A 19,592-nucleotide genomic window follows, 5' to 3' on the forward strand; every position below is an offset into this window, starting at 1 on the left:
CTAGTAGCCTGAATCTCAGTATTCTCCTCGACAACATTTTCTTTCTCAACTGTAAATACTGACGAAAAATATTCATTTAACGCTTCCCCCATCTCCTCTGATTCCACACACAACTTCCCACTACTATCCTTGATTGGCCCTAATCTAACTCTAGTCATTCTTTTATTCCTTTTTTGCCAACTCACTTAATCTACCAATGTCCCTTTGCAACTCACTGCTGCCATCGAGACTGTTTACTGTGCCACCCAACTCAGTGTCAGCAACCTTGGATATCCAGTTCGCTCATCCTTCATCCAAATTTTTGATAAATATGGTGAAAAAAGCCCAGTTGGCACACAGAGCTGGTGGTGTAGTGGTAATTACACTGGGTTAGCAGTCCAGAAGTGCTGGTTAGTGTTGTGGGTTCACATCCCATCTTTGCAGGTGGTGCAATCTTAATTCCATGTATTTCAAGTGAAATTAAAAGCTGGTTGGATGATGCCCATTTTTTTTTTGTTTAAAAAACCCATCTGGTTTGCTTATTTCCTTTCGGGAAGGAAATCTGCTGTCCTCACCTGGTCTGGCCGACATGTGACTCCGGACACACTCTTAAATGCCCTCTGAAATGGCTTAGTGGCTTCCATTCAGTTCAAGGGCAATTGGCCCCAATTGCCCTTCCTACCTCCTAACCAATTGCAGAGCCAAGTCAATCGGTTGTCTCCAGTCCAGTGCACTCTCATCATTGCTACAAGTCTGAAAAGAATTGAATATTCAGAGCAGAGACATTGATGCAGAGATGGTTTTATTTTTCCTTCAATCATTGATTGCCATTACATCGTTCCCTGATGGGAAGTGCTGGTTCATCAAAATCAAAATTTAACAAACAGCCATAAAGAAAAGAGCTCTATATTACAGCATTTGGGTTTGAATTGATGGATGTGTATAATGTGTCACAGGGCTCAGTAAAGGAGAGTTAATGCACTGGGTCCAACACCCCCAGGGCTGCCCTCAGTCCAAGCACCAGAGACACCTCAACCTCTCAGACGTAAGCGTTCTTCCCATAGTTACTGGCGTTATCTGGCTCGGAGTTCCACTTCTTGGACCCCGTTACCACAGCTGATCTGGCGGTCCTGTACTTGTACGAGTAACTACTGTGAAGAGAGAAGCAGAAGGTAATGAACTCAGCATTGAGTCTGCAACACGGGCAGTGTTACCATGGTATCAGAGAGAGTTCCCCATCACTCAAGCATGTGTCTGGGCAGAGGGCGGAGTTTCGGTACCCGGGGAGCGGTCAGTGCCAAGGGAGGGATGAGTGTTTGGGTGTCGGGGAGGGGTGAGAGTTAGTGCCGTGGGAAGTGGGGGAGGGGGAAATCAGTGCCCCGGAGAGGAGAGGGGATAAGTACCCTAAGAAGGGGATTGTCCAAGGATCATATCCAGGGAGCACAGTGCCTGGGGAGGGGGAACAGTGGCCAGTGTGGAGGGAAATTAGTGCCTGAGAAAGGGGGGGGGTTCTCAGTTTTTTGGGATAGGTGGGCTCAGTGCCTGTTGTTGGGGGGGGTGGGGGTGTATCAGTTCCATAGTTGAAGGGCATGGTGTCTGTATTAACCCCTGTGACTGGGAGATTCCATTTTGTGATACTTACTCTGTGGCTCCAGTGGCTGATTTACAAGACAGGCACAGGCAGATCCCACCAATCAGCTGCAGTGAACCCCCAGCCCAGCCAACGTAGAGTCCTGGTCCAAGTTCGTACCTTGAATCAGAGAGGGAGAGAGTTACTGTGGTTACCAGAGCTGACATTTCATAGGGCCAATGTCTGACAGCAGTTGTCTCCTTTCCTCACTCTCTCTCTCCCACACCTTTCCCAAATGACTCATTTTCCAAAGGCTATTCAACTGTGAGGACTTCACCTCTGATTTCCACCCTAAACCTCTCTTACAAAGGTTGGCAAGGGCCCTGGCCGAGTGGGCCCACAGCAGTCCCCCACAACAATCCGCCCACTGGGCACACCAACGTTGCATAACACCCAGCCCCACCATTCAAATCTCAGCATCGACACACCCCAAATAGTCTCCAGGGGCGAATCGCACTGTCCTTGCCAGTGTTAACCAGGGGGCAGGCGAATAACAGCCTCTCAGTTATCAAGGGCAGTTAGGGATGGTCAACAAATGCTGGTAAAACCCTGTATATTTGGGCCGTTTCTGAACCCGAGACACTACACCTGTAGCGTCTCCCACCCGCCCTCCACCTCTAACCAAAAAAAAAGGACTCGGTGGTGTGTAGATAAGGTAAGGCTTTTTCTATTTCTCTTTTTTTTTAAACGTGTGATTGGTCAAAAACTTTTCGTTCCTTTTTCATTTAACTAAGTTTAAGCTTAAGATTAAAAATGGCCGGAGATCTCAGACCCGTGACATGCTCCTCTTGCTCAATGTGGGAGCTCAGGGACATGGCTGATGTCCCTGACTCCTTCACGTGCTCTAAGTGTGTCCAGCTGCAGCTCTTGTTAGACCACATGACGGCTCTGGAGCTGCGGGTGGACTCACTTTGGAGCATCCGCGATGCTGAGGAGGTCGTGGATAGCACGTTTAGCGAATTGGTCACACCGCAGATTAGGATTGCTGAGGGAGAAAGGGAATGGATGACCAAAAGGCAGAGAAAGAGCAGGAAGGCAGTGCAGGAGTCCCCTGCGGTCATCTCCCTCCAAAACAGGTATACCGTTTTGGATACTGTTGAGGGAGATGGCTCACCAGGGGAAGGCAGCAGTAGCCAGGTTCATGGCACCGTGGCTGGCTCTGCTGTTCGGAAGGGCGGGAAAAAGAGTGGAAGGGCTATAGTCATCGGGGATTCGATTGTAAGGAGAGTAGATAGGCGGTTCTGTGGTCGAAAACGAGACTCCCGAATGGTATGTTGCCTCCCAGGCGCACGGGTCAGGGATGTCTCAGATCGGCTGCAGAACATTCTGAAGGGGGAGGGTGAACAGCCAGTTGTCGTTGTGCACATAGGCACCAATGATATAGGTAAAAAACGGGATGAGGTCCTACAAGCAGAATTTAGGGAGTTAGGAGCCAAGTTAAAAAGTAGGACCTCAGAGGTAGTAATCTCAGGATTGCTACCAGTGCCACGTGATAGTCAGAGTAGAAATGAAAGAATAGTCAGGATGAATGCGTGGCTTGAGAGATGGTGCAGGAAGGAGGGGTTCAGATTTTTGGGACATTGGGACCGGTTCTGGGGGAGGTGGGACTATTACAAATTGGACGGTGTACACCTGGGCCGGACTGGAACCAATGTCCTTGGGGGTGCTTTTGCTAACGCTGTTGGGGAGGGTTTAAACTAATGTGGCAGGGGGATGGGAACCAAATGAGGAGGTCAGTGGACAGTAAGGAGGTAGTAACTAAAGCCTGTAAGGAACTAGATAATGAAGTCAGCGTGACTAAGGGGAAGAGTAGGCAGGGAGCAGATGATGAACGCAAAGGGACTGGTGGTCTGAGGTGCATTTGTTTTAATGCAAGAAGTGTAGTAGGTAAGGCAGATGAACTTAGGGCTTGGATTAGTACCTGGGAGTATGATGTCATTGCTATTACTGAGACTTGGTTAAGGGAAGGGCATGATTGGCAACTAAATATCCCAGGATACCGATGCTTCAGGCGGGATAGAGAGGGAGGTAAAAGGGGTGGAGGAGTTGCATTACTGCTCAAAGAGGATATCACAGCTGTGCTGAAGGAGGGCACTATGGAGGACTCGAGCTGTGAGGCAATATGGGCAGAACTCAGAAATAGGAAGGGTGCGGTAACAATGTTGGGGCTGTACTACAGGCCTTCCAACAGCGAGCGTGAGATAGAGGTACAAATATGTAAACAGATTATGGAAAGATGTAGGAGCAACAAGGTGGTGGTGATAGGAGATTTTAATTTTCCCAACATTGACTGGGATTCACTTAGTGTTAAAGGTCTAGATGGAGCAGAATTTGTAAGGAGCATCCAGGAGGGTTTTCTAGAGCAGTATGTAAATAGTCCAACTGGGGAAGGGGCCATACTGGACCTGGTGTTGGGGAATGAGCCCGGCCAGGTGGTTGAGGTTTCAGTAGGGGACTACTTTGGGAATAGTGATCACAATTCCGTAAGCTTTAAAATACTCATGGACAAAGACGAGAGTGGTCCTAAAGGAAGAGTGCTAAATTGGGGGAAGGCAAACTATACCAAAATTCGGCAGGAGCTGGGGAATGTAGATTGGGAGCAGCTGTTTGAAGGTAAATCCACATTTGATATGTGGGAGGCTTTTAAAGAGAGGTTGATTAGCGTGCAGGAGAGACATGTTCCTGTGAAAATGAGGGATAGAAATGGCAAGATTAGGGAACCATGGATGACAGGTGAAATTTTGAGACTAGCTAAGAGGAAAAAGGAAGCATACATAAGGTCGAGGCGGCTGAAGAAAGACGAAGCTTTGAAAGAATAACGGGATTGTGGGCGCAATCTGAAACGAGGAATTAAGAGGGCTAAAAGGGGTCATGAAATATCTTTAGCAAACAGGGTTAAGGAAAATCCCAAAGCCTTTTATTCATATATAAGGAGCAAGAGAGTAACTAGAGAAAGGATTGGCCCACTCAAGGACAAAGGAGGAAAGTTATGCGTGGAGTCAGAGAAAATGGGTGAGATTCTAAACGAGTACTTTGCATCGGTATTCACCGAGGAGAGGGACATGACAGATGTTGAGGTTAGGGATAGATGTTTGATTACTCTAGGTCAAGTCGGCATAAGGAGGGAGGAAGTGTTGGGTATTCTAAAAGGCATTAAGGTGGACAAGTCCCCAGGTCCAGATGGGATCTATCCCAGGTTACTGTGGGAAGCGAGAGAGGAAATAGCTGGGGCCTTAACAGATATCTTTGCAACATCCTTAAGCACGGGTGAGGTCCCGGAGGACTGGAGAATTGCTAATGTTGTCCCCTTGTTTAAGAAGGGTAGCAGGGATAATCCAGGTAATTATAGACCGGTGAGCCTGACGTCAGTGGTAGGGAAGCTGCTGGAGAAGATACTGAGGGATAGGATCTATTCCCATTTGGAAGAAAATGGGCATATCAGTGATAGGCAACATGGTTTTGTGCAGGGAAGGTCATGTCTTACCAACTTAATAGAATTCTTTGAGGAAGTGACAAAGTTGATTGATGAGGGAAGGGCTGTAGATGTCGTATACATGGACTTCAGTAAGGCGTTTGATAATGTTCCCCATGGTAGGCTGATGGAGAAAGTGAAGGCGCATGGGGTCCAAGGTATACTAGCTAGATGGATAAAGAACTGGCTGGGCAACAGGAGACAGAGAGTAGCAGTGGAAGGGAGTTTCTCAAAATGGAGACGTGTGACCAGTGGTGTTCCACAGGGATCCGTGCTGGGACCACTGTTGTTTGTGATATACATAAATGATTTGGAGGAAAGTATAGGTGGTCTGATTAGCAAGTTTGCAGACGACACTAAGATTGGTGGAGTAGCAGATAGTGAAGGGGACTGTCAGAGAATACAGCAGAATATAGATAGATTGGAGAGTTGGGCAGATAAATGGCAGATGGAGTTCAATCAGGGCAAATGCGAGGTGATGCATTTTGGAAGATCCAATTCAAGAGTGAACTATTCAGTAAATGGAAAAGTCCTGGGGAAAATTGATGTACAGAGAGATTTGGGTGTTCAGGTCCATTGTTCCCTGAAGGTGGCAACGCAGGTCAATAGAGTGGGCAAGAAGGCATACGGCATGCTTTCCTTTATTGGACGGGGTATTGAGTGCAAGAGTTGGCAGGTCATGTTACAGTTGTATAGGACTTTGGTTCGGCCACATTTGGAATACTGCGTGCAGTTCTGGTCTCCACATTACCAAAAGGATGTGGATGCTTTGGAGAGGGTGCAGAGGAGGTTCACCAGGATGTTGCCTGGTATGGAGGGCACTAGCTATGAAGAGAGGTTGAGTAGATTAGGATTATTTTCATTAGAAAGACGGAGGTTGAGGGGGGACCTCATGAGAGGTATAGACGGGTGGATAGCAAGAAGCTTTTTCCCAGAGTGGGGGATTCAATTACAAGGGGACACGAGTTCAAAGTGAAAGGGGAAAAGTTTAGGGGGGATATGCGTGGAAAGTTCTTTACGCAGAGGGTGGTGGGTGCCTGGAACGCATTGCCAGTGGAGGTGGTAGACGCGGGCATGATAGCGTCTTTTAAGATGTATCTAGACAGATACATGAATGGGAAGGAAGTAAAGGGATACAGACCCTTAGAAAATAGGCGACATGTTTAGATAGAGGATTTGGATCGGCGTAGGCTTGGAGGGCTGAAGGGCCTGTTCCTGTGCTGTAATTTTCTCTGTTCTTTGTTCTTTGGTAACACCCACATCCCATAACAGAATAAAACAAAGTACTGAGGGAATGCAGACCTATCGGAAGGTCAGTACTGAGGGGGTGCTGCACTGTCAGAGGGTCAGAACTGAGGGAGCGCTGCACTGTCGAAGGGTCAGTACTGAGTGGGTGCTGCACTGTCAGAGGGTCAGTGATGAGGGAGCGCTGCCCTGTCGGAGGGTCAGTACTGAGTGGGTGCTGCACTAGCGGAGGGTCAGTACTGAGGGAGCACTGCACTGTCGGAGGGTCAGTACCGAGGGAGCGCCGCACTGTCAGAGGTTCAGAACTGAGGGAGTGCCGCACTGTCAGAGGGTCAGTGATGAGGGAGTACTGCACTGTCGGAGGGTCAGTACTGAGGGAGCGCCGCACTGTCAGAGGTTCAGAACTGAGGGAGTGCCGCACTGTCAGAGGTTCAGAACTGAGGGAGCGCTGCACTGTCGGAGGGTCAGTACTGAGAGAGCGCCGCACTGTCAGAGGTTCAGAACTGAGGGAGTGCCGCACTGTCAGAGGTTCAGAACTGAGGGAGCGCTGCACTGTCAGAGGGTCAGAACTGAGGGAGCGCCGCACTGTCAGAGGGTCAGAACTGAGGGAGCGCCACATTGTCGAAGGGTCAGTACTGAGGGAGCACCGCACTGACGGAGGGTCAGTACTGAGGGAGTATTAGCTTTCCTAATTATGTGCTCTACCTGCATACTAACTTTTTGCGATTCATGCGCCAGGACACCCAGATCCCTCTGTATCTCGGAGCTCTGCAATCTCTCACCATTTAGATAATCTGCTTCTTTTTTATTCTTCCTGCCAAAGTGGACAATTTCACACTTTCCCACATTGTACCCCATTTGCCAGGTCTTTTCCCACTCACTTAACCTATCTATATCCCTTTGTAGCCCTCTTATGTCCTATTCACAAGTTACTTTCCCACCTCTTTGTGTCATCAGTAAATTTAGTAACCATACCTATGGTCCCTTCATCTGTCATTTATATAAATTGTAAAAAGTTGAGGTCCCAGCACAGATCCCTGTAGCACACCACTCGTTCCATCTTGCCAACCGGAAAATGACCCATTTATGCCTAATCTCTGTTTCCTGTTAGCTAGCCAATCTTCTATCCATGTCAATATGTTACCCCCTACACCACGAGCTTTTATTTTCTGCAATAACCTTTGATGTGGCACCTTATCAAATGCCTTCTGGAAATCTAAGTACAATACATCCATTGGTTCCCCTTTATCCACAGCACATGTAACTCCCTCAAAGAACTCCAATAAATTGGTTAAACATGATTTCCCTTTCATAAAACCATGTTGACTCTGCCTGATTACGTTGAATTTTTCTAAATGCCCTGCTACAACGTCTTTAATAATAGCTTCTAACATTTTCCCTAAGACAGATGTTAAGCTAACTGGCCTGTAGTTTCCTGCTTTCTGTCTCCCTCCCTTTCTGAATAAAGGAGTTCCATTCGCTTTTTTCCAGTCAAGCGGAACCTTCCCTGAATCTAGGGAATTTTGGAAAATTAAAACTTACTCATCGACTATCTCACTAGCCACTTCTTTTAAGACCCTTGGATGAAGTCCATCAGGACCCGGGGACTTGTCAGCCCACAGCTCCAACAATTTGTTCAGTACCGAACACCTAGCTCACGGCAGGAGGGATTCAAAATTAACTCAGTGGCAGGAAGCCAAGGATTACAACAAATGGGTGTCTTTGTGACTGGAAGGATGTTTCCGGTGGGGTTCCACAGGGCTCAGTACTGGGTCCCTTGCTGTTTCTTGCAATGATTTAGACTTAAATGTTAAGGGCATGATGAAGAAGTTTACAGATGATAATATAATCAGCCGTTCAGTTGATAATGAAGAAGAAAGCTGCGGACTGCAGGAAGATATCAACGGACTGGTCAGGTGGGCCGAAAATGGCAAATGGAATTCAATCCAGAGAAATGTGAGGTAATGCATTTGGAGAAGGTGAACAAGGGAAGGGAATACATAATAAATGGTAAGATACTGAGAAGTGTAGATGAACAGAGGGACCTTGGAGTACTTGTCCACAGATCCCTGAAGGTAGCAGGACAGGTAGATTTGGTCAGAAAGCAACAGGGAATACTTTCATTTGTTGGGCAAAACATAGAATATAAGAGCCTGGAGGATCTGCTGGAACTGTATAAAACACTAGTTAGAACACAGCTGGAGTACTGCGAGCAGTTCTGGTCACTGCGTTACAGGAAGGTTGTAATTGCACGAGAGAGGGGATAGAAGAGATTTAAGATGAAGTTGTCAGGACTGACGAATTTCAGTTACGAGGTAAGATTGAATAGACGGTGGTTTTCTTTGGAACAGTGGGGGGCTGAGCGTGTTTAAAATTATAAGGGGCCGGGATAGACTGGAAAAGAATGATACATTGCGGTTAGCAGATAGTTCAATCATCAGGGGGAATAGATTTAAAGGATTTAGAGGATGCATTCGAGGTGATTTGAGGAGTGACCTTTTCACCCAGAGGGTGCTGGGAGTCAGGAACTCACTGGGTGGTAGAGACAGAAATGCTCATCATATTTCATAAAACACTGGGATATGCATTTCAGGTGCGAGAACATACAGGGCTGCAGATGAAGAGTTCGAAGGTGGGATTACATTGAATAGCTTTTTGTAACTGGCAGGGACATGATTGGCCGAATGGCCTCATTCTGTCCCATAACTCTTTCTATGTTTCTGACTCCAGACTCTAAATATCCCACAGGCAACTGGATTCACAGCAGCAAAGCCAGTGGGGATTAAAGTCCACTTTTGTATTCAGGAGGTGAAAGTGGAGTCAAGAGGATCAGAAGCTGCTCGGAAAACACAACCAATCCACACTGCCATACCGCACAGACACACTGCTGTTAAACTGTGTCCTCACAATGTCACTCAGCACAGACATACTGCTGTTAAACTGTGTCCACACACTGTCACGCAGAACAGACACACTGCTGTTAAACTGTGTCGTCACACTGTCACTCAGCACAGACACACAGCTGTTAAACTGTGTCCACACACTGTCACTCAGCACAGACACACAGCTGTTAAACTGTGTCCTCACACTGTCACTCAGCACAGACATACTGCTGTTAAACTGTGTCGTCACACTGTCACTCAGCACAGAGACACTGCTGTTAAACTGTGTCCTCACACTGTCACTCAGCACAGACACACTGCTGTTAAACTGTGACCACACACTGTCACGCAACACAGAAACACTGCTGTTAAACTGGGTCCCCACACTGTCACTCAACACAGAAACACTGCTGTTAAACTGTGTCCACACACTGTCACTCAGCACAGACACACTGCTGTTAAACTGTGTCCACACACTGTCACTCAGCACAGAGACACAGCTGTTAAACTGTGTCCCCACACTGTCACTCAGCACAGACACACTGCTGTTAAACTGTGTCCTCACACTGTCACTCAGCACAGACACACTGCTGTTAAACTGTGTCCTCACACTGTCACTCAGCACAGACACACTGCTGTTAAACTGGGTCCTCACACTGTCACTCAGCACAGACACACAGCTGTTAAACTGTGTCCACACACTGTCACTCAGCACAGACACACAGCTGTTAAACTGTGTCCCCACACTGTCACTCAGCACAGACATACTGCTGTTAAACTGTGTCCCCACACTGTCACTCAGCACAGACACACAGCTGTTAAACTGTGTCCACACACTGTCACTCAGCACAGAAACACGCCTGTTAAACTGTGTCCTCACACTGTCACTCAACACAGACACGCTGCTGTTAAACTGTGTCCACACACTGTCACTCAGCACAGACACAATGCTGTTAAACTGTGTCCACACACTGTCACTCAGCACAGACACACAGCTGTTAAACTGTGTCCTCACACTGTCACTCAGCACAGACACACAGCTGTTAAACTGTGTCCACACACTGTCACTCAGCACAGACACACTGCTGTTAAACTGTGTCCCCACACTGTCACTCAACACAGACACACTGCTGTTAAACTGTGTCCACACACTGTCACTCAGCACAGACACACAGCTGTTAAACTGTGTCCTCACACTGTCACTCAAGCACAGACACACTGCTGTTAAACTGTGTCCTCGCACTGTCACTCAGCACAGAAACACTGCTGTTAAACTGGGCCCCCACACTATCACTCAACACAGAAACACTGCTGTTAAACTGTGTCCTCACACTATCACTCAACACAGATACACTGCTGTTAAACTGTGTCCTCACACAGACATTCAGCACAGACACACAGCTGTTAAACTGTGTCCTCACACTGTCACTCAACACAGACACACTGCTGTTAAACTGTGTCCACACACTGTCACTCAACACAGAGACACAGCTGTTAAACTGGGTCCCCACACTATCACTCAACACAGATACACTGCTGTTAAACTGTGTCGGCACACAGACATTCAGCACAGACACACAGCTGTTAAACTGTGTCCTCACACTGTCACTCAGTACAGACACACTGCTGTTAAACTGTGTCCTCACACAGACACTCAACACAGACACACTGCTGTTAAACTGTGTCCCCACACTATCACTCAGCACAGATACACTGCTGTTAAACTGTGTCCACACACTGTCACTCAACACAGACACACTGCTGTTAAACTGTGTCCTCACACAGACACTCAACACAGACACACTGCTGTTAAACTGGGTCCCCACACTATCACTCAGCACAGATACACTGCAGTTAAACTGTGTCCACACACTGTCACTCAACACAGACACACTGCTGTTAAACTGTGTCCCCACACTATCACTCAACACAGACACACTGCTGTTAAACTGTGTCCTCACACAGACACTCAACACAGACACACTGCTGTTAAACTGTGTCCACACACTGTCACTCAGCACAGAAACACTGCTGTTAAACTGTGTCCTCACACTGTCACCCAACACAGACACACTGCTGTTAAACTGTGTCCACACACTGTCACTCAACACAGACACACAGCTGTTAAACTGGGTCCCCACACTATCACTCAACACAGATACACTGCTGTTAAACTGTGTCCTCACACAGACACTCAACACAGACACACTGCTGTTAAACTGTGTCCACACACTGTCACTCAACACAGACACACTGCTGTTAAACTGTGTCCTCACACTGTCACTCAACACAGACACACTGCTGTTAAACTGTGTCCACACACTATCACTCAACACAGACACACTGCTGTTAAACTGTGTCCACACACTGTCACTCAACACAGACACACAGCTGTTAAACTGGGTCCCCACACTATCACTCAACACAGATACACTGCTGTTAAACTGTGTCCTCACACAGACACTCAACACAGACACACTGCTGTTAAACTGTGTCCACACACTGTCACTCAGCACAGAAACACTGCTGTTAAACTGTGTCCACACACTGTCACTCAACACAGACACACTGCTGTTAAACTGTGTCCACACACTGTCACTCAACACAGATACACTGCTGTTAAACTGTGTCCTCACACAGACACTCAGCACAGACACACAGCTGTTAAACTGTGTCCACACACTGTCACTCAGCACAGACACACAGCTGTTAAACTGGGGCCCCACACTATCACTCAACACAGATACACTGCTGTTAAACTGTGTCCTCACACAGACACTCAGCACAGACACACAGCTGTTAAACTGTGTCCACACACTGTCACTCAACACAGACACACTGCTGTTAAACTGTGTCCACACACTGTCACTCAACACAGACACACAGCTGTTAAACTGGGTCCCCACACTATCACTCAACACAGATACACTGCTGTTAAACTGTGTCCTCACACAGACATTCAGCACAGACACACAGCTGTTAAACTGTGTCCTCACACTGTCACTCAGTACAGACACACTGCTGTTAAACTGTGTCCTCACACAGACACTCAACACAGACACACTGCTGTTAAACTGGGTCCCCACACTATCACTCAGCACAGATACACTGCTGTTAAACTGTGTCCACACACTGTCACTCAACACAGACACACTGCGGTTAAACTGTGTCCCCACACTATCACTCAACACAGACACACTGCTGTTAAACTGTGTCCTCACACAGACACTCAACACAGACACACTGCTGTTAAACTGTGTCCACACACTGTCACTCAGCACAGAAACACTGCTGTTAAACTGTGTCCTCACACTGTCACCCAACACAGACACACTGCTGTTAAACTGTGTCCACACACTGTCACTCAACACAGACACACAGCTGTTAAACTGGGTCCCCACACTATCACTCAACACAGATACACTGCTGTTAAACTGTGTCCTCACACAGACACTCAACACAGACACACTGCTGTTAAACTGTGTCCTCACACTGTCACTCAACACAGACACACTGCTGTTAAACTGTGTCCACACACTATCACTCAACACAGACACACTGCTGTTAAACTGTGTCCACACACTGTCACTCAACACAGACACACAGCTGTTAAACTGGGTCCCCACACTATCACTCAACACAGATACACTGCTGTTAAACTGTGTCCACACACTGTCACTCAGCACAGAAACACTGCTGTTAAACTGTGTCCTCACACTGTCACTCAGTACAGACACACTGCTGTTAAACTGTGTCCACACACTGTCACTCAACACAGACACACTGCTGTTAAACTGTGTCCACACACTGTCACTCAACACAGATACACTGCTGTTAAACTGTGTCCTCACACAGACACTCAGCACAGACACACAGCTGTTAAACTGTGTCCACACACTGTCACTCAACACAGACACACAGCTGTTAAACTGGGGCCCCACACTATCACTCAACACAGATACACTGCTGTTAAACTGTGTCCTCACACAGACACTCAGCACAGACACACAGCTGTTAAACTGTGTCCACACACTGTCACTCAACACAGACACACTGCTGTTAAACTGTGTCCACACACTATCACTCAACACAGACACACAGCTGTTAAACTGGGTCCCCACACTATCACACAACACAGATACACTGCTGTTAAACTGTGTCCTCACACTATCACTCAACACAGATACACTGCTGTTAAACTGTGTCCTCACACAGACATTCAGCACAGACACACAGCTGTTAAACTGTGTCCTCACACTGTCACTCAACACAGACACACTGCTGTTAAACTGTGTCCACACACTGTCACTCAACACAGAGACACAGCTGTTAAACTGGGTCCCCACACTATCACTCAACACAGATACACTGCTGTTAAACTGTGTCCACACACTGTCACTCAACACAGACACACTGCTGTTAAACTGTGTCCCCACACTATCACTCAACACAGACACACTGCTGTTAAACTGTGTCCTCACACAGACACTCAACACAGACACACTGCTGTTAAACTGTGTCCACACACTGTCACTCAGCACAGAAACACTGCTGTTAAACTGTGTCCTCACACTGTCTCTCAACACAGACACACAGCTGTTAAACTGGGTCCCCACACTATCACTCAACACAGATACACTGCTGTTAAACTGTGTCCTCACACAGACACTCAACACAGACACACTGCTGTTAAACTGTGTCCACACACTGTCACTCAACACAGACACACTGCTGTTAAACTGTGTCCTCACACTGTCACTCAACACAGACACACTGCTGTTAAACTGTGTCCACACACTATCACTCAACACAGACACACTGCTGTTAAACTGTGTCCACACACTGTCACTCAACACAGACACACAGCTGTTAAACTGGGTCCCCACACTATCACTCAACACAGATACACTGCTGTTAAACTGTGTCCTCACACAGACACTCAACACAGACACACTGCTGTTAAACTGTGTCCACACACTGTCACTCAGCACAGAAACACTGCTGTTAAACTGTGTCCTCACACTGTCACTCAACACAGACACACAGCTGTTAAACTGTGTCTACACACTGTCACTCAACACAGACACACAGCTGTTAAACTGGGTCCCCACACTATCACTCAACACAGATACACTGCTGTTAAACTGTGTCCACACACTGTCACTCAACACAGACACACTGCTGTTAAACTGTGTCCCCACACTATCACTCAACACAGACACACTGCTGTTAAACTGTGTCCTCACACAGACACTCAACACAGACACACTGCTGTTAAACTGTGTCCACACACTGTCACTCAGCACAGAAACACTGCTGTTAAACTGTGTCCTCACACTGTCACCCAACACAGACACACTGCTGTTAAACTGTGTCCACACACTGTCACTCAACACAGACACACAGCTGTTAAACTGGGACCCCACACTATCACTCAACACAGATACACTGCTGTTAAACTGTGTCCTCACACAGACACTCAACACAGACACACTGCTGTTAAACTGTGTCCTCACACTGTCACTCAACACAGACACACTGCTGTTAAACTGTGTCCACACATTATCACTCAACACAGACACACTGCTGTTAAACTGTGTCCACACACTGTCACTCAACACAGACACACAGCTGTTAAACTGGGTCCCCACACTATCACTCAACACAGATACACTGCTGTTAAACTGTGTCCTCACACAGACACTCAACACAGACACACTGCTGTTAAACTGTGTCCACACATTGTCACTCAGCACAGACACACTGCTGTTAAACTGTGTCCTCACACAGACATTCAGCACAGACACACAGCTGTTAAACTGTGTCCTCACACTGTCACTCAGTACAGACACACTGCTGTTAAACTGTGTCCTCACACAGACACTCAACGCAGACACACTGCTGTTAAACTGGGTCCCCACACTATCACTCAGCACAGATACACTGCTGTTAAACTGTGTCCACACACTGTCACTCAACACAGACACACTGCTGTTAAACTGTGTCCTCACACAGACACTCAACACAGACACACTGCTGTTAAACTGTGTCCACACACTGTCACTCAGCACAGAAACACTGCTGTTAAACTGTGTCCTCACACTGTCACCCAACACAGACACACTGCTGTTAAACTGTGTCCACACACTGTCACTCAACACAGACACACAGCTGTTAAACTGGGTCCCCACACTATCACTCAACACAGATACACTGCTGTTAAACTGTGTCCTCACACAGACACTCAACACAGACACACTGCTGTTAAACTGTGTCCACACACTGTCACTCAACACAGACACACTGCTGTTAAACTGTGTCCTCACACTGTCACTCAACACAGACACACTGCTGTTAAACTGTGTCCACACACTATCACTCAACACAGACACACTGCTGTTAAACTGTGTCCACACACTGTCACTCAACACAGACACACAGCTGCTAAACTGCGTCCCCACACTATCACTCAACACAGATACACTGCTGTTAAACTGTGTCCTCACACAGACACTCAACACACACACACTGCTGTTAAACTGTGTCCACACACTGTCACTCAGCACAGAAACACTGCTGTTAAACTGTGTCCTCACACTGTCACTCAGTACAGACACACTGCTGTTAAACTGTGTCCACACACTGTCACTCAACACAGACACACTGCTGTTAAACTGTGTCCACACACTGTCACTCAACACAGATACACTGCTGTTAAACTGTGTCCTCACACAGACACTCAGCAGAGACACACAGCTGTTAAACTGTGTCCACACACTGTCACTCAACACAGACACACAGCTGTTAAACTGGGGCCCCACACTATCACTCAACACAGATACACTGCTGTTAAACTGTGTCCTCACACAGACACTCAGCACAGACACACAGCTGTTAAACTGTGTCCACACACTGTCACTCAACACAGACACACTGCTGTTAAACTGTGTCCACACACTGTCACTCAACACAGACACACAGCTGTTAAACTGGGTCCCCACACTATCACTCAACACAGATACACTGCTGTTAAACTGTGTCCTCACACTATCACTCAACACAGATACACTGCTGTTAAACTGTGTCCTCACACAGACATTCAGCACAGACACACAGCTGTTAAACTGTGTCCTCACACTGTCACTCAACACAGACACACTGCTGTTAAACTGTGTCCACACACTGTCACTCAACACAGACACACAGCTGTTAAACTGGGTCCCCACACAATCACTCAACACAGATACACTGCTGTTAAACTGTGTCCTCACACAGACATTCAGCACAGACACACAGCTGTTAAACTGTGTCCTCACACTGTCACTCAGTACAGACACACTGCTGTTAAACTGTGTCCTCACACAGACACTCAACACAGACACACTGCTGTTAAACTGGGTCCCCACACTATCACTCAGCACAGATACACTGCTGTTAAACTGTGTCCACACACTGTCACTCAACACAGACACACTGCTGTTAAACTGTGTCCCCACACTATCACTCAACACAGACACACTGCTGTTAAACTGTGTCCTCACACAGACACTCAACACAGACACACTGCTGTTAAACTGTGTCCACACACTGTCACTCAGCACAGAAACACTGCTGTTAAACTGTGTCCTCACACTGTCACTCAACACAGACACACTGCTGTTAAACTGTGTCCACACACTGTCACTCAACACAGACACACAGCTGTTAAACTGGGTCCCCACACTGTCACTCAACACAGATACACTGCTGTTAAACTGTGTCCTCACACAGACACTCAACACAGACACACTGCTGTTAAACTGTGTCCACACACTGTCACTCAACACAGACACACTGCTGTTAAACTGTGTCCTCACACTGTCACTCAACACAGACACACTGCTGTTAAACTGTGTCCACACACTATCACTCAACACAGACACACTGCTGTTAAACTGTGTCCACACACTGTCACTCAACACAGACACACAGCTGTTAAACTGGGTCCCCACACTATCACTCAACACAGATACACTGCTGTTAAACTGTGTCCTCACACAGACACTCAACACAGACACACTGCTGTTAAACTGTGTCCACACACTGTCACTCAGCACAGAAACACTGCTGTTAAACTGTGTCCTCACACTGTCACTCAGTACAGACACACTGCTGTTAAACTGTGTCCACACACTGTCACTCAACACAGACACACTGCTGTTAAACTGTGTCCACACACTGTCACTCAACACAGATACACTGCTGTTAAACTGTGTCCTCACACAGACACTCAGCACAGACACACAGCTGTTAAACTGTGTCCACACACTGTCACTCAACACAGACACACAGCTGTTAAACTGGGGCCCCACACTATCACTCAACACAGATACACTGCTGTTAAACTGTGACCTCACACAGACACTCAGCACAGACACACAGCTGTTAAACTGTGTCCACACACTGTCACTCAACACAGAAACACTGCTGTTAAACTGTGTCCACACATTGTCACTCAGCACAGACACACTGCTGTTAAACTGTGTCCACACATTGTCACTCAGCACAGACACACTGCTGTTAAACTGTGTCCTCACACAGACACTCAACACAGACACACTGCTGTTAAACTGTGTCCACACACTGTCACTCAACACAGACACACTGCTGTTAAACTGTGTCCACACACTGTCACTCAACACAGATACACTGCTGTTAAACTGTGTCCACACATTGTCACTCAGCACAGACACACTGCTGTTAAACTGTGTCCTCACACAGACACTCAACACAGACACACAGCTGTTAAACTGGGTCCCCACACTATCACTCAACACAGATACACTGCTGTTAAACTGTGTCCACACACTTTCACTCAGCACAGACACACAGCTGTTAAACTGTGTCCACACACTGTCACTCAACACAGACACACTGCTGTTAAACTGGGTCCTCACACTGTCACTCAACACAGACACACAGCTGTTAAACTGGGTCCCCACACTATTACTCAACACAGATACACTGCTGTTAAACTGTGTCCTCACACAGACACTCAGCACAGACACACAGCTGTTAAACTGTGTCCACACACTGTCACTCAACACAGACACACAGCTGTTAAACTGTGTCCCCACACTGTCACTCAACACAGATACACTGCAGTTAAACTGGGTCCTCACACTGTCACACAGCACAGACACACAGCTGTTAAACTGGGTCCCCACACTGTCACTCAACACAGACACACAGTTGTTAAACTGTGTCCTCACACTGTCACTCAGCACAGACACCACTGCTGTTAAACTGTGTCCACACACTTTCACTCAACACAGACAGACTGCTGTTAAACTGTGCCCACACACTGTCACTCAACACAGACACACTGCTGTTAAACTGGGTCCCCACACTGTCACTCAGTGCAGACACACTGCTGTTAAACTGTGTCCCCACACTATCACTCAACACAGATACACTGCTGTTAAACTGTGTCCTCACACAGACACTCAGCACAGACACACTGCTGTTAAACTGTGTCCACACACTGTCACTCAACACAGACACACAGCTGTTAAACTGGGTCCCCACACTATCACTCAACACAGATACACTGCTGTTAAACTGTGTCCTCACACAGACACTCAGCACAGACACACAGCTGTTAAACTGTGTCCACACACTGTCACTCAACACAGATACACTGCTGTTAAACTGTGTCCTCACACAGACACTCAGCACAGACACACAGCTGTTAAACTGTGTCCTCACACTGTCACTCAACACAGATACACTGCTGTTAAACTGGGTCCCCACACTATCACTCAACACAGATACACTGCTGTTAAACTGTGTCCACACACTGTCACTCAACACAGACACACAGCTGTTAAACTGTGTCCACACACTGTCACTCAGCACAGACACACTGCTGTTAAACTGTGTCCCCACACTGTCACTCAGCACAGACACACAGCTGTTAAACTGTGTCTTCACACTGTCACTCAAGCACAGACACACTGCTGTTAAACTGTGTCAACACACTGTCACTCAGCACAGACACACAGCTGTTAAACTGTGTCCACACACTGTCACTCAGCACAGACACACTGCTGTTAAACTGTGTCAACACACTGTCACTCAGCACAGACACACTGCTGTAAAACTTTGTCCTCACACTGTCACTCAACACAGACACACTGCTGTTAAACTGTGTCCACACACTGTCACTCAGCACAGACACACAGCTGTTAAACTGGGTCCCCACACTATCACTCAGCACAGACACACTGCTGTTAAACTGTGTCCACACACTGTCACTCAGCACAGACACACTGCATATAACTGTGTCCTCACACTGTCACTCAGCACAGACACACAGCTGTTAAACTGTGTCCACACACTGTCA

At 47.2% G+C, this 19,592-nt stretch overlaps 1 protein-coding gene across 1 annotated transcript in view; it reads right to left on the reverse strand.

Annotated features, from left to right (window-relative positions):
• Positions 1-764: 764 nt before the first annotated feature.
• Positions 765-19,592, reverse strand: part of LOC137357283 (claudin-15-like) — a 208,276-nt gene continuing 189,448 nt past the window's right edge. The window contains exons 4-5 of the mRNA XM_068023506.1: positions 1,622-1,729; positions 765-1,130 (exon numbers count right to left, since the gene is read on the reverse strand). Coding sequence (XP_067879607.1) covers positions 1,019-1,130; positions 1,622-1,729 — 220 coding nt within the window. The 3' untranslated portion in view covers positions 765-1,018. The remainder of the gene's footprint in view (positions 1,131-1,621; positions 1,730-19,592) is intronic.

The sequence above is a fragment of the Heterodontus francisci genome, chromosome 48 (assembly GCF_036365525.1).
Source record: "Heterodontus francisci isolate sHetFra1 chromosome 48, sHetFra1.hap1, whole genome shotgun sequence".
NCBI classification, from domain to species: Eukaryota; Metazoa; Chordata; class Chondrichthyes; order Heterodontiformes; family Heterodontidae; genus Heterodontus; species Heterodontus francisci.